General features: G+C 32.2%; 1 protein-coding gene across 1 annotated transcript; it reads left to right on the forward strand.

Annotated features, from left to right (window-relative positions):
* Positions 1 to 4601: 4601 nt before the first annotated feature.
* On the forward strand, positions 4602 to 10510 carry LOC142616158 (putative glutathione S-transferase parC). Its single transcript, XM_075789032.1, has 3 exons — positions 4602 to 4849; positions 6800 to 7220; positions 10163 to 10510. Exons 1-3 carry the CDS (start codon positions 4602 to 4604, stop codon positions 10508 to 10510), a joined length of 1017 nt encoding a protein of 338 aa, XP_075645147.1.
* Positions 10511 to 14391: the final 3881 nt, after the last annotated feature.

Genomic DNA, 14391 nt, shown 5'->3' on the forward strand with positions numbered 1-14391 from the left:
GTTTATTTAAAGAATGTTATTACTGAAGAAAAATGGGGTCCCTCCCTTACCTCTTTGAGGAAATTACCAAAATCCCCTTACCTCCAGATTCATGCTCCACCAGAATGACACTATGACTCATTCATGGTTTGTTAACTTTGACAAAGAATTTGATGAAAATGCTAAATTGCCTCTTTGGTTCATTCTATGGTGGAATCGATTTGGCCCTGTTAGTGATATTTTCCCTGAACCATTAATGGCTTCTTACAAGTCTTTTGAGAGTACCCTCAAGACAGATGTTCATCATGCCAAGTTTCCTATTCTCCTCCACTTTGTTAAACGATTTAGAATCCCTTGGATTTTAAAATGGCAATATGAAAAAGACGGTGATGTTCTTGCTAGATACTGGTATGTTAAATGGTGGGATAAATTTGGGTTGTTCAACAGATTATTGATAATGTTACTAGGGAAATGTCTCCCAGATCTTTGCCCAAAAAGCATTCTCCTGTGCATCTGGTGGGTAATACTAATTCACCCTCTACTTCTTCCACCAAAGCTATTAAGAAGACTTCTCCCTTTGATGACTTAATCAAGGAAGCTTTGTGCATCCTTCTAGAGAGGAAGATCAAAGAAGAAGTTGTTGGCATCAAAAACTTAGAAGATGAGGGCTCTATTGCAGAGAGTCCTTATTACCCCTATCCCCAACCATTTCCCAAAGATTGGTTCAGACATGATGAGGAATATGATGAAGAAAATACTCCTGATCTAGGAGCAAATTGATAATTTGCTATTTGCCTAGCCTGCACAAGGGCCACTATCTACTACTTTCAAAGATGCTCCATTGATGTCCATTAATGTTCCTACTTGTCTAGCTTACATAAGAACCAACACTAAGGATATATTCACCTGGAGTTAAAGGTATTACCCATTACTTTACCTGATGATGACTTTTGTTGACTATGACTTTTGGCACATTACCTGATGATTCCTTTGGCTCGATATGCCAAACTACTTTCGGCACCAACATTGATTACTATTTCATTACCTGCTGCTACTATTGTTTTATCTACAACTTAGGTTTTCTCTATTGACTACTTTTGACACTATTATTGCTGCAATATTCCTTCACCACCTGCTGTTGCTTTTATTGATGTCACTTTTGGCATGACATGCCAACCCGATAAGGCTAGATTTTTAGAAAAGCTTCCGGATTTGGCACTTTGATTGCTCCTACTACCCCTCACGGGTCCTGATACGAATAATGAAAAATGTCACTATTCACTGTTAACTATTGCTTTATTTACCTATATAAGGGGGGTTGTCCCTTATGGAAATTCAGAATTCTCTCTTAGGATCTCCTTTAGAACTCTCTTTAGGACTTTCCTTTAAATCAGAATATCTCACTACTTCCACAAAGCTTGTAACTAGAACCAGGACTAGCCTTCAAGCCTTGTACTACTATCCTTGTAACTACTGCTGCAAGTGTTTTGAAGTACTTTCAATAAACACTTCTGTTTTAATATGTTTGATCTATATGACTGCTTGGCTGGTTCTACTGCCTTACTTTCAACATATCATTACTTTGAATTATTATATTGTTGTGCTTCCGCCTTCTGCGTTGTCGTCCTTCCCCCTTTATGGTATCAGAGCCATTCTTTCCTTGGCCGATAGTGTTGTTGTGTCTTTCGTATTCAGTCTGTGTCTACCTGACCTAGTGATACTTCGTTGTTGTGTTCCTTCTTACTGTCGTTAGCGCCACCGCAATTATAAATTGTAGTCCCAAATCTGAACAGTAAGGCTTATATATATATAAAAGCGGTAAACCCGAAACGGTACACCGGTATTGACTGGTACTCGAAATATATCGTATCGCTGGCCAAATTGCTACAGCCTCCAGTACAGTATCAACTTCCTTGTTTTGTGCCCTTATTAATGATAGGAAAATTCATATATTAGAATACTTGTAATTTCTTAATGATAGGATATATTAGTCATTTTATAGTATAAAGTGGTGGCCCCATAAAATCTATGATCTCCCTTCCTCCTATTTTTGCCCAAATTGGGCTGATACCATAACAGTGGGTCCCATGGAAAAAGAATCATTCCACCTCATCCATTTTTCTTCTCTCTTGTACAACCAAACAGTGGATAGGAAATTTCTTCCATCCTTTTCCCTTCTTTTCTCTTCCTTTCCACCGTTTCCAAACAAATTGTTAGTAAGTGATGTCGCGGAAGTCTAAAGAAAGCACACACAATACTTTCTTCATATAATAAAAATTAAACTATTAGCTTCTGGTATTAAACCTCAAATCCACAAGAAGTCCCTTGAATTCATTAGAGAAAACAATTGACAAAAGCTTGTATTTTTATTGATAAAAAACTAAATTTCCTTTAGTGGGTACAATGCATTTAAATTGTAAAAAAAAACAATCTAAGGTGGCTCGAAAAACACATTAAACACTAATTTGACAAAACAACATTAAAAGCACCTAAAAATAAAGAAATAAATATCATAAACTTAAAATAATGTAAATTACATAAATAACCAAAAAATAATAAATTACAATAAATTACAATAGTTAAATAGTAAATCATGTCCTAGATTAGTAAGTCTCTCCATCAGCCATTAGCCCTTTGGAGGCGGAGGCTAAACCTTTGGAGGAAGGGGTTAGCTTTGCTTGGGACGTAGGCATTCGTGATGCCTTGTTTAAATGTGATTCAAAAATGGTAATTGATGCGGTCTTAGGCAACCACAGTCCACTAGTTAATATTGAGAACATAACATTATAGAGGGGATTCAGCTCAGATTGCAAGACTTTCGATGAGCCCAAGTTTTCCATGTGAAGTGACAAGGTAACCGCCCAACATATATCTTGGCACAATTTGTCAAGGGTATTGATAGTTATGTAACTTAGATAGAAGAAAATTCTTACATGATTGAGTCCACTTTGACTTAAAATGTAATGTTTTTATCTTCTTCTTAAAGAAAGTTGCTATCTTCTTATAAATAAATAATAAAGTTTATTACTTATATTTGTTTGTCTGGCAGTTAGTATATGGTTATAATATTATAATATTATTTGATATTCATTGTGTCTTAGTTTGTGACTTTTTGTTTTGGTTTTGGTTTGTATATGAATATTATTATTTGACTTAGTTTTTTTGAGAAACTTTTTTTTTTGGGCTATTGAATTATTGTTATTACTTTTTAAATTTAAAAAAAATACATAAATTATGTCTAAATATATATATATATATATATATATATATATGCCTCTTTTTAAATGTTAATTAGTTAATTAATTGTTGTACCTCAATGTGTTGCATCGTAGTTTAAAAAAAATGTTGTGTTTGTATATTACGTATCGTATTTGTATCTATGCTAAATAGATTATTGCATGGTTTCTAAGTGATTAATTAACTTATTACGTGCCGAAACTCTATGTTGTCAAGTGGAGGATTTTGTTTGCGCGCATGGTCCTTGCCGAAGCAGCTGTGTATTTGTCTTAAGATATAATATTAGAATTATGAAGGGAATATACATTAAATTTCCAGATATACAATTAGGCTCTACAAAGGCCAACAAAATTATTCCATCGATAAGAATTTAATTTTAATCCATGCTCAAGAAATAAATGGTCACGTTAACAAATGTCTTTAGAGTAATTGTTAATAAAATATAATAGGAAAGTTTTTATACCACTTTTTATAGAAAATATAAAAAACTGTTAATAGCATTTATTGTTTTATCATTCTCCCAATAAAATATTTCTACAAATAGCTCCTAAATCAATGTCCTAAGAACATTGATTAACATTTTCTGAAAATAAAAATAAAAAACGGTATATGTATATATATATATATATATGGGTTGGCATCAAGTTACACCTGATGTAACATTGCTTCTACTTACTCTTGACATTGGTAACCTTATATTTTCTAGAAAGAGTAATTATTAATAAAATATAATAGGAAAGTTTTTATACCACTTTTATAGAAAATATAAAAAGCTGTTAACAACATTTATTGTTTTATCATTCTCCCAAGAAAATATTTCTGCAAAGGGTCATACTAACGAATGCTCTTAGGGCATTAGTTAACAATCCATTTTAGGAAAGTTTGGACATCACTTTTATGAGAAATGAAAAAAGTTGTTAAAAAATTAATTGTTTTTCTTTCTTTCCCCATAAAAACTTTCTTTAAATATATTATTAAATAATGTCCTAAGGGCATTCGTTAATATTTCCCTTCTACAAATAGCTCCTAAACCAATATCCTAAGAACATTGATTAACATTTTTTGAAAATAAAAATAAAAACGGTATATATATATATATATATATATATGAGTTGGTATCAAGTTGCACCTGGTGTAATACTAAGCAATGTCACCTGGTGTAACATTGCTTCTACTTACTCTTGACATTGGTAACCTTATATTTTCTAGAAAGTCTAGTAGTCTGTCATTTTACATTTTTAGGAGTTTTGTATAAGTCTCTGTATCTCTCACCCACAAGCAAGCAAAGCTGATATGTTCCCTCCCTCAAACTTCATAACGTTTAAAGAAATTCCACTAGTAGCTCTTCTTTTTTGGGAAGTGATAATACAATAATGTTGGCGTAAATGCAGGTGTTCGATGTTGAAAAGCGGACATGGACCACAAAAATAGAAGAGAACGATGTACCAAAGAAGGAATTTATTGAAACTTTTAAGATATTGGAGGGAGAGCTTGGTGATAAGCCTTTTTTTGGAGGCGAAACATTTGGGTTTGTGGACCTTGCTTTGATCCCTTTCTACAGTCGGTTTGATGTCTCTGGGATGTTGATCAGAAAATTCAATATAGTGGCAGTGCCCCAAAATTATTGCATGGGGTAAAAAGATGCATGCAAAAGGAATGTGTAGCTGAGAGTCTTCCTGATCAAAAGAAGATTTATGAGTTTATTGTGCAATTGAGAAAGAAGCTTGGCTTGGACTAGAGTGGTTCGCCGTTCAGCCCCAAGGCTGGCTTTAGGCTGAGGTAACTTAATTAGGCCATAAACACCCCATTTATACCGAAAATTTATAAAGTGTCTCGAGGCCCCTCAATGCCCTCATTGCATAAACAAAAGGCGTCTACAATTTTACAACCACCTCCCAAACTTGTAGAATGGTAATTGAATTTTGACAACAACAACAACAACAAAAAAAATGCAGCTTTTGCATTCTCCCCAACCCATCTCTAAGAAAGCCCTAAAAATATTGAGCTAATAAAAACCTAAGAATAATATTAAAGATACAAACTATTTTACAAAGAATTTTACAAACTGCTAATGTGATGAGTAATTATTAGTAAATAAAAAAGTGATATTAATAGTAGACTTAGGTGAAAACCAATAAGAGGTTGACCATATCAATATTTTGTAAAAATGTTGCGAAATAGTTTATGGATATAGAATTACTCAAAATCTAATTAAATTGAACTGTAAATTGTTTCACACAAAAAATATCATTATAAATTTACTGAATAATCATTGACAATCAATTTTTCTAATAAATTGTAAACAAGATGATAATAAAATCTTTATAAAATTTTTTTTAATTTGCACTTTTGCATCTCAAAAAATAAGAACATTTTTAATACCAATATACATACATACATGGTTATAATATATATATAGACACGCACATATGTGGAAAGGCAAAATGTTGGCGTCTTATGGATCTTAATAAGTGATACTTTGTCAAGAGTCTTATAATTCAACTGATACATTTTAAATATCTAACGAAAATATTCAAAATTGAAATATTTTACCCCCAATAATAAGAGAAATTATATATACAGTCTTCTGGTGGATCATGTCATTTGTCTACCATTTCATTAAAAGTCTTTCACTTGTTTAAAATTGTTGAGTCAATAATTAGTTTCTGTTTTATATTTTTTTTAACTCATCAATTTTAAACAGGTAAGAATCTTTTAGTGGAATGATGGATCATGTCACTTGTTCACTATAAGGACCTCATAATTTTTCCAATAATAGATGTATAAAAAAAAAAAAAAAAAAAAAGGTGATGCTTTAATCATGGGGTAAGGATTTTGGGATTGTCAACCAATTAGTTAAGATGGATATTATTATTAGCCAAAAAAATTAATTCTAACAATTAAAAGCATTGGGATTGAATGCAGAATTTTACTGTAAGCTTTCTCCCAAGGTTGCGTGGTGCATAGTTTCAAGCTAACAAACTTATGTACGGATACTGTAGTGAAGAGATGATGTGCTAAATGGAGGATTTTGTCATTCTCCCCCCAAAAAAAAAAAAAATGGAGGATTTTGTTGTGCACTTAGTCCCTGCCGAAGCAGCTTTGTATTTGTCTTAGACACCATGTTGGTTTCATTTGGTCTTTAGGAATTTAGTTTTAATGCATGCCCTATTTACCAAAACAGAAAACAAAAAAATAATGATCATATATAGTTTGATACACATTGTAAACGACACAAGATATATATATATATGCAATCGTGATATCCAAAGAGCACCAACTGCGAGCTTTTGTCGAAGACTACATTTTTCGTTTGAATCAAGTAATTTATATGTTTGTTTTATTTGCAAGATGTATAGCATAATACAATAATACATATAGTAAGTATTACATTTATATTTTAGCTAATTTATATTTCATATGAGAAACATTTAAACATAAATTTATAATACAATTCAATATTCTACATAAAAATGATGCAACTTCATAGTACAAGACAAGTCCCCCACTTTTATATATATAGTATTTTATTTTGGTGCTTTGACGTAGAATCCTATTACAACTTCTGTTTTATTAATGATAGCCCAGGCCACTGTGTATGTGCCATAAATCTAGCTCTCCTGCACGTCCTTTTGCTTTATATCTCACTTTCCCCCTCATTGCTTCAATCATTTGAGTTCCGTGACAATGGCACATACGCGGTGGTTCTACTAGATTTCTGGCTTAGCGTGTTTGGCATGAGGGTTAGGATTGCGTTGGCCGAGAAGGGAATGAACTATGAGTACAAGGAGCAGGACTTGTGGCAAAAGACCCCTCTGCTTCTGCAGATGAACCTGGATCACAAGATGATTCCGGTTCTCATCCACAACAGGAAACCGGTGTGTGAGTCTCTCGTCATCGTTCAGTACATAGATGAGGTCTGGAAGGACAAGTCTCCATTGCTACCTACCGATCCTTTCCAGAGAGCCATTGCCAGGTTCTGGGCTGACTTTGTTAATAAAAAAGTAAGTTTCTGCGTGCAATTTTTGAAGTATTCTTCTACGGCTTGATTTGGTTCACGATTAAGCATTCTTACTTAATTAGCAGTTATAGTTGTATTTTTCTTGAAGCAGGAAACTAGTCCTAAACTATCAATAACGAATTAAGGAGAGCATTTTATCAGAATTTTTTTTTTTTAAGAAACAAATTATTTTTATTAGTATTAGTATTTTTTTAGAGGGTTTCAACTAATGATGCCCGTTTTTTTTATTATAATTCTTTATCAACAGGCAAAGATATCAATAAGTTTTTAATATAGGTGAGAATTGAATTTCACATCTGTTATTCAACCCCTACTAATATTAGTATTAGTATTAGTATTAGCATTAGTATTATTTAATCTGTTGTGGGTTTTTAATATTTTAGCTTAGGTGTATTGCATTAAATTCACTAGCTGTAAAAAATTCTCACGCTAGTAATAGTTCGATTATTAATAATAGAATTTTTTTTTAATATAAAATTCAATTAGAGATGAGTTGAACCCCTAATGTTATAAAAAGGATTTCTAAGGGCTTGTTTGGTAAAAGTATTTAAATATATTGTAATCCATAAAATAGTAGGTCTCACACTTGAATCTATTATTTGGCTAATGTTCTCTAAATACAGTTTTCAGAAAATTGTATCCTATTTTTCTTGTTCAAAATAAGATTTTGAAAATAATTGAGAGGATGTTTTTAAGATTCAGGAAATATTTTCAATAGCATAGTTGTAAATAAATTGAAAAGAGTGGACCTCACATATTTTCTATACTCTTCTATCTTTTAAATTAAAAGAGTTTATTTTTATTAGGAAAAAAATTTCACATTTTAAATTTGAAACTTATCATTATAAAAATAAAAATAAAAAAGATACATGAGCTCTATTTCTTGATTATTATCCACCAAAAAATAATAATGATTTACAGATCTCCTACACGTTACCTTTTGTAAATATATATATATATTTAAATCTCAAATATAGAAATGATTTCCCAAACAACTATTTTTTTTTTTTTAGTATTTTGAAAATTGCTCTTAAAAGTGGGAGCCAAACACATATAATATAAAAATTATTATATGAAAACTAGTTTCAATTTCAATTTCTTGAAAATTGTTTTTATATTGTTTTGAAAAAAAAAATCCTCCTACCAATGATCCGGTCCTAATATATCATTCAATAAAAAAGAAGATGAACAAAATAAGTGGAAAAAAAATAAATATTGATGGATCTTGTTTGCCTTTCATATTGATCATGTTGAATTAATTAGTTAGATGATTTGGAAATTGGGACATTGAATCTAAATTACGCTCCATTAATTTGTATATGTTTGCATGTAACATGTTTTCCAAATTAATGTAAAATATTTTCAGTTGAAAATGTTTTTGAGCTACGAAAATGTCGTCTTTTTAGATGATAGGTGCAATATAAAATGAAAAAATATCTAAGCACAAGCTACCGAATTTCCCTACCACAAAAAACTATCAGCCTCAAATCCGATTGAATCCATAGCCCCAATCCCTAGATTAATTGGCACCCCAAGCCACCATTAATGCCTCTTAGTTGTGATCAAAGCCTCCCAACCATGATTAGTTAATACCCAACCACCATTGGCTCCACCAACTACATCGAATTAGGCTCTTGTGACCACCACCATCAAGGCTCAAGTGATCACTATAATTTACGCTATGAGGACCATGGTTTTGAAACTTGGACCGTTCATTAAACCGTAAAAGAGAGAGGTTGAAGGTTTTTGAAGTCGAACCGAGATTGAATCGGAGTTGAACTATGATAACGTCATAATTAATTTAATAATTAATTAAAGATCAAATATAGATATTAAATTTATAAAACTAGCAAAATTGACTAATATATCTATATATGTTACGGAAATTTAATGATTTTCAAGCTTATATTTAATAATTAAATAAGAAAGTTAATAAAATAAAATAATAACCATGAAAACATTAAAATTTATGATTAATTTTTGAAGTTGAATATCTTGAAAGGATTATAATTATAATTTTTTTTTATAATCCTTGTAAGAAATGAATAATTTAATTAAATAGAATAGAATTGTGTTAAGTTGTTTTTATAAATAATAACAAATTTGAACTGGGGTTGGATCGCATGGTTCGTGCGGTCCAACCCCAGTTTAAGGGGTTCACAGAATTAACAATAATTCCGGTTCTCTATACTTAAAAAACCGGTTTTCATCCTTGGTCTTGGTTTTCCTGGTCCAGTCCAGGTTTGAAAACAATGATGAGGACCACCAATGTGAGCAAAAAAGAAATTAAAGGAGATGGGTAGAGGAGGGGATCTTTGTGATATGTTTCAAGCATTGGGGGTGGGGGTGGGGGGAGGAGGTTTGTGCTAGCTTACCAATTTGAAAAATGTTTTATCAAAATTTATGGGGTGAAATATCATATGAAATTTTATAAAGGCTTTCCAGTCAGCCTTAAAATCAACACTATTCAACCAGAATTTTACAATGAAACATACTTTGGAAAATGTGGAAAATATTTTACAAGAAAACAAATGACATTTGTTACATTATCAAGAGAGTCTTGTGTGTGTCTATATATATATATATATATATATATATATATATATTACTTTTTTAGGAGAATAGTGTCCAATTTGGGTTAGATTTTTTTTTTTTTTAGTTTTAATTAATTAATTTATGTATAAGTTTTTATAATTTATTTTTTAAGTACCGTTATGCTTTAACCAACTTTAAATAAATATCCCCTCAAAAAAAAAACTTTTAATAAATAAATAAATAGGCAAGCATGGTTAATATGCCGATTCCTTTCTCCAACTTGCTAAGGTTTAAAGAAATTCTACTAGCACACTTGATTTTGAAAATAATTATTTCATCATTGTTCATTCTGTTTGGATAGTGATAATGCAATGCTAGTGTGAAATACAGGTGTGCAGTGATGAAAAGAGGATATGGTTAACAAAAGGAGAAGAACGTGAGGAAGCGAAGAAGGAATTGATTGAAAGCTTTAAGATATTGGAAGGAGAGTTTAGTGAGACATGCCTTACTTTGGGGGGCAAAACAATTGGGTTTGTGAACATTGCTCTGATCACTTTCTACAGGCGGTTCTATTCCTCTGAGCTGTTTGGCAAATTCAGCATAGAGGCAGAGTGCCCCAAAATTATTGCATGGGCTAAGAGGTGCATGCAAAAGGACACAGTAGCTAAGAGTCTTCCTGACCATAAGAAGGTTTATGAGTTTCTTGTGCAGTTGAGGAATAAGCTTGGCTTGGACTAGAGTAATGGTTGGGACTGTTAGGGGCGTAGCCAGGAATAATTACCTGGGGGGGCCGGGTTGTAAACACCGGCGACGATTTTCCGGTCCTTTGTATGGATACTATATGTCTTCAGGTTGATATGGACCGGCTATGAGATAAGCACGTCAAATTTCATCTTGTTCGTTGACAGGGAATTCATATATTTGTTTACGTGATCTGGATCACGGTCTATCTCTTTAGATTCAATTCTTGAACATTTGGAGAGATGCTCATTAGGCATTATCAATATTTGTTTCTACAGAGGTCCTAAGTTCTGAATGACTAATATCTTTTTTCTTAAAGATCGCATCAATTGTTTGTCGTTTGCTCATTATTTGACACCTAATTTTAATTCCAAAAAAAATCAATTCAACAAATAATAAACTAACTTGGGAGAGACGGATAATAAAACAAATCAATCAAAAGTATAGACAATAAAACAAACAACATAAACCAATTAACCAAATACTTAGCTCTGTGACAGACTCACGGCCCACTACTTCAATTTCCTTCCATAGATTTTTTTAATTTTTTTTAATTTTTTTATAATTTACTTTGTGTTACACAATGCAAGCCAGCCTTAGCCAACAAGCCCCACCCGGCCCCCACTCAAGAGACAAGACAAACAGCACGCACAAAAGCCAAAAGAGAAAAGAAAAGGTTGGTCTAAGTCTCAAAGTCAATGGATGATGGATCAAATAATAAAGAATACATCAAACACAAAAAGACAAAAGACTGGGACAAAGTAATAAGTATAAATATCTTTGCTGGGAAAGGGAAATCACAAACATTGAAACATATCCTTGACCTCTTGATATTTCATTATTTTCATATTTCTATTCAAGTATCACAGGTGCTGAACTAAATACTGATATTGTATCAGTATTTAGTTCAGCACCTGCACTTCAGTTGTAGTCTTGTAGAGAAAAAGAGAGAGACCAGAGAAGTCAAGTAAAGAATGAATGAGATACCTTGAGGCAGGGCAGCGGCGTCACAGTGAGCTGGTGGAGGCAGTGGCGTTTCTGAGGCAGTTAGGCAGCAAAGGTGTGAGCCGGTGAGTGTGACACTATTGAGTTGGAGGCATGAACTAAGAAGGTAAAAAACTAAGGTCAGGCAAAGGCGTAAGGTGAGGCTAAGGCGTGAAGATTGATTGTTCATTTGTTTGTTCTCTCTTTTAATTGTTTAGACGGTGAGGATTGAATGTTTTTGCTTGTGCTTAATTAGGTATTTTAGAATTTGGATTCAGGCTGGGCTCGAAGTGCAATGGTTAGAAAATGATAATTTTGTTTGGTTTGGCAATTGCGGCTGGCTTCGGCTGATGGGGCTGGATGTGGGCCAAGATTTGTGGTAATTAATTGAATAAGGCTATGAACAGCCAGATTTGTGGGCCAAGTTTTTTTTGTTGAGTTTGAAGTTTCATTGCACTAAAAACCTGGGGGGGCCAGATCTTAACTTTGGGGGGGGCCAATGTAATTTTTTTACCAACTCTAGAGGACATTTGAAAATTTGGGGGGGGGGGGGGGCATGGATCCAAGTGGCTCCGCCCCTGGGGACTGTCTTGGACTCTTGGATGGTCTAGTTATGGTGTTTGTTGCATTTTGTACTATTTTTAGTTTGGGTTTGTATCATATGAGTCTGTTGACCTTGTTAGACACTTTGATGTGCCTGCTCACAATAGACCCAGAAATTTATCTTTGATTTTTGATTTCTGATTTATTTATAATTTTGAAAGATAAGTATATAGATCAAATAAAAACTATGGTGATTAAATGTTCAACTTAAGTAACTCAGTGCTTCATACGAGGAATGAAAGCAGAAAACTCAATGCTTCGTATGAGGAAATTAAATTTGTTCGGATCCTCAGGACACAATTTAAGGTGCAAATAAAGTAATTTATGGGTCCGTTTAGATAGAACTTATTGCTGAAAGCTGAAAACTGAAAACTGAAAACACTGTAGCAAAATAATTTTTAAATGTGTAAATAGTGCTGCGGGACCCACTTTTAATAAAAAATTGCTAAAAAAATACATGCACAGTACGCGCACAGTGCGTGCACTGCGCACTTGTCCCCCACAGCAGCGACAAAAAAAAAAGAAAAAAAAAAGAAAGAGCAAGACGTGGACGCAGCAACTTTAAGCTGCATCCAAACGCCCTCTATAACTATTTATATTTGGGGGAAAAAGTATTATAAAGTGATATATAAATCAATAGACATATAACAAAACTGATCTTAATTCAAACTTTGTTTTTTTGAGGAGTTTATCATCAAACTTAATAATTACATTTTGATACTAATTAGTGCCTCGCTCTGATATTTGGTTGTTAAATAACAATTATAAAAAGTATACGCTATCTGTTGAAACTATTTCTTAAAAAAAAAATGTTATCACCAAAAATATTTTTTCTTAACTCAAATAATAATATGTACATACCAGAATGCTATCTGTCCAAAATATGAAAATATATTATATATGCACCTATTTAATTTTCTTTGACTTAAGGGGTTGAATGACTTGAATCTCACCAAACAATGTGCAAAATCAAAACTTGTACATCCTTTTCATTTTCTCCCTTATAGCCACCATATTTCCCGCCAAACACGAGCTTCTCTGTGCCCACCTGAAAAACTCCCAAAATCACGATAAATCGTCATCTTCAGTTACAAGTACCAACTTTGACTCTTTTCTTTATCACTTTTATTTATTTTGTGGAGAATGTGTTTTATATGTTTAATTATAGAAAACTTGTATTATACCGTTTTATTATAGTTAAGTAGGTGTGTGTGTTTTTCTTTTTTCTTTTTTTTTTTCTAATAAAAAATTAACCTCCTGTATACTGTGTTAAAAAATTCTAATAGTTAAATAAAATTTAATGACAATTTTATCCGTTTGTAAGATTTTTTTTTTAAATTTTTATTTTCACTAAAATATCACATGATGTTAAGATAAGGGATCTTTTGGTGCCCAGTCACGGAAAAGAGTTTGTGTGCAATTTAACGCTTTGTCTAGATTGGAAGATAATTTGAAACAATTTAAATAATTGAGGATAATGATTATGAAATTTTTTTATATATAAAATTTAATTTAAAATGTCATTCAGACTGTTGGAAAAATAATGTAATTTATTTTCGATTATATTTTCTACCTGCTGCTTTGTTGGCCATGAACCAGTCTTCGAATCACTTCGAATCCCCAAAGAATGCAAACTCTCCTGATTAGCTATACCTCAACAACACAATTGGATATATGATTAATGGCTCCCATTTGGATGTAGGTCACAAACTAAGGTAATAGAAAAGTGAAAACAATACTAAAAGCAGGGGGATAAAAAAAAACCACTCCTTTTTAAAACAAGATAAAAGACAACAGTTTTAGCAACAAAAAAAAAAAGATAAAAGACAACAGTTGATTATTAATATTTTTTTAAAGAAAAGTTCAAAGAGGCAACAGTCAACACCCACTCAGTCAGCAATGCTAAAGTGATAAATTATATTACCAAAAGTAATGATGTTGTCTGTTTTTGGAAATCTCCAAAATTCGAACATAATTATTAGTTACTTTTGAAATGTAACGTAACTTGCTTTACTTTTCTTTTTTTTTTTTTTTTTTTTTTTTTTAGTTGCTATAATTTTTAAGTAGAGTTTGTGATGTGTTTTTGTATTAAAATTTCTTTCTCTCTTCTTTGTATGTGTGTATTTGTTTCTAAAAAAAAAAAAAAAAAGTTTAAACCCAATCAATCAAAGTATTTAATATCATATAGGGGAGGTTATTTTACTTTAGTCAGAGGAACCAAATATTTTAATATTAGTTAATATTGATACACTTTTTGGATATATATATTAGAGGGGGGAAATTTTGGAGTA

The sequence above is a fragment of the Castanea sativa genome, chromosome 11 (genome assembly GCF_040712315.1).
Source record: "Castanea sativa cultivar Marrone di Chiusa Pesio chromosome 11, ASM4071231v1".
NCBI classification, from domain to species: Eukaryota; Viridiplantae; Streptophyta; class Magnoliopsida; order Fagales; family Fagaceae; genus Castanea; species Castanea sativa.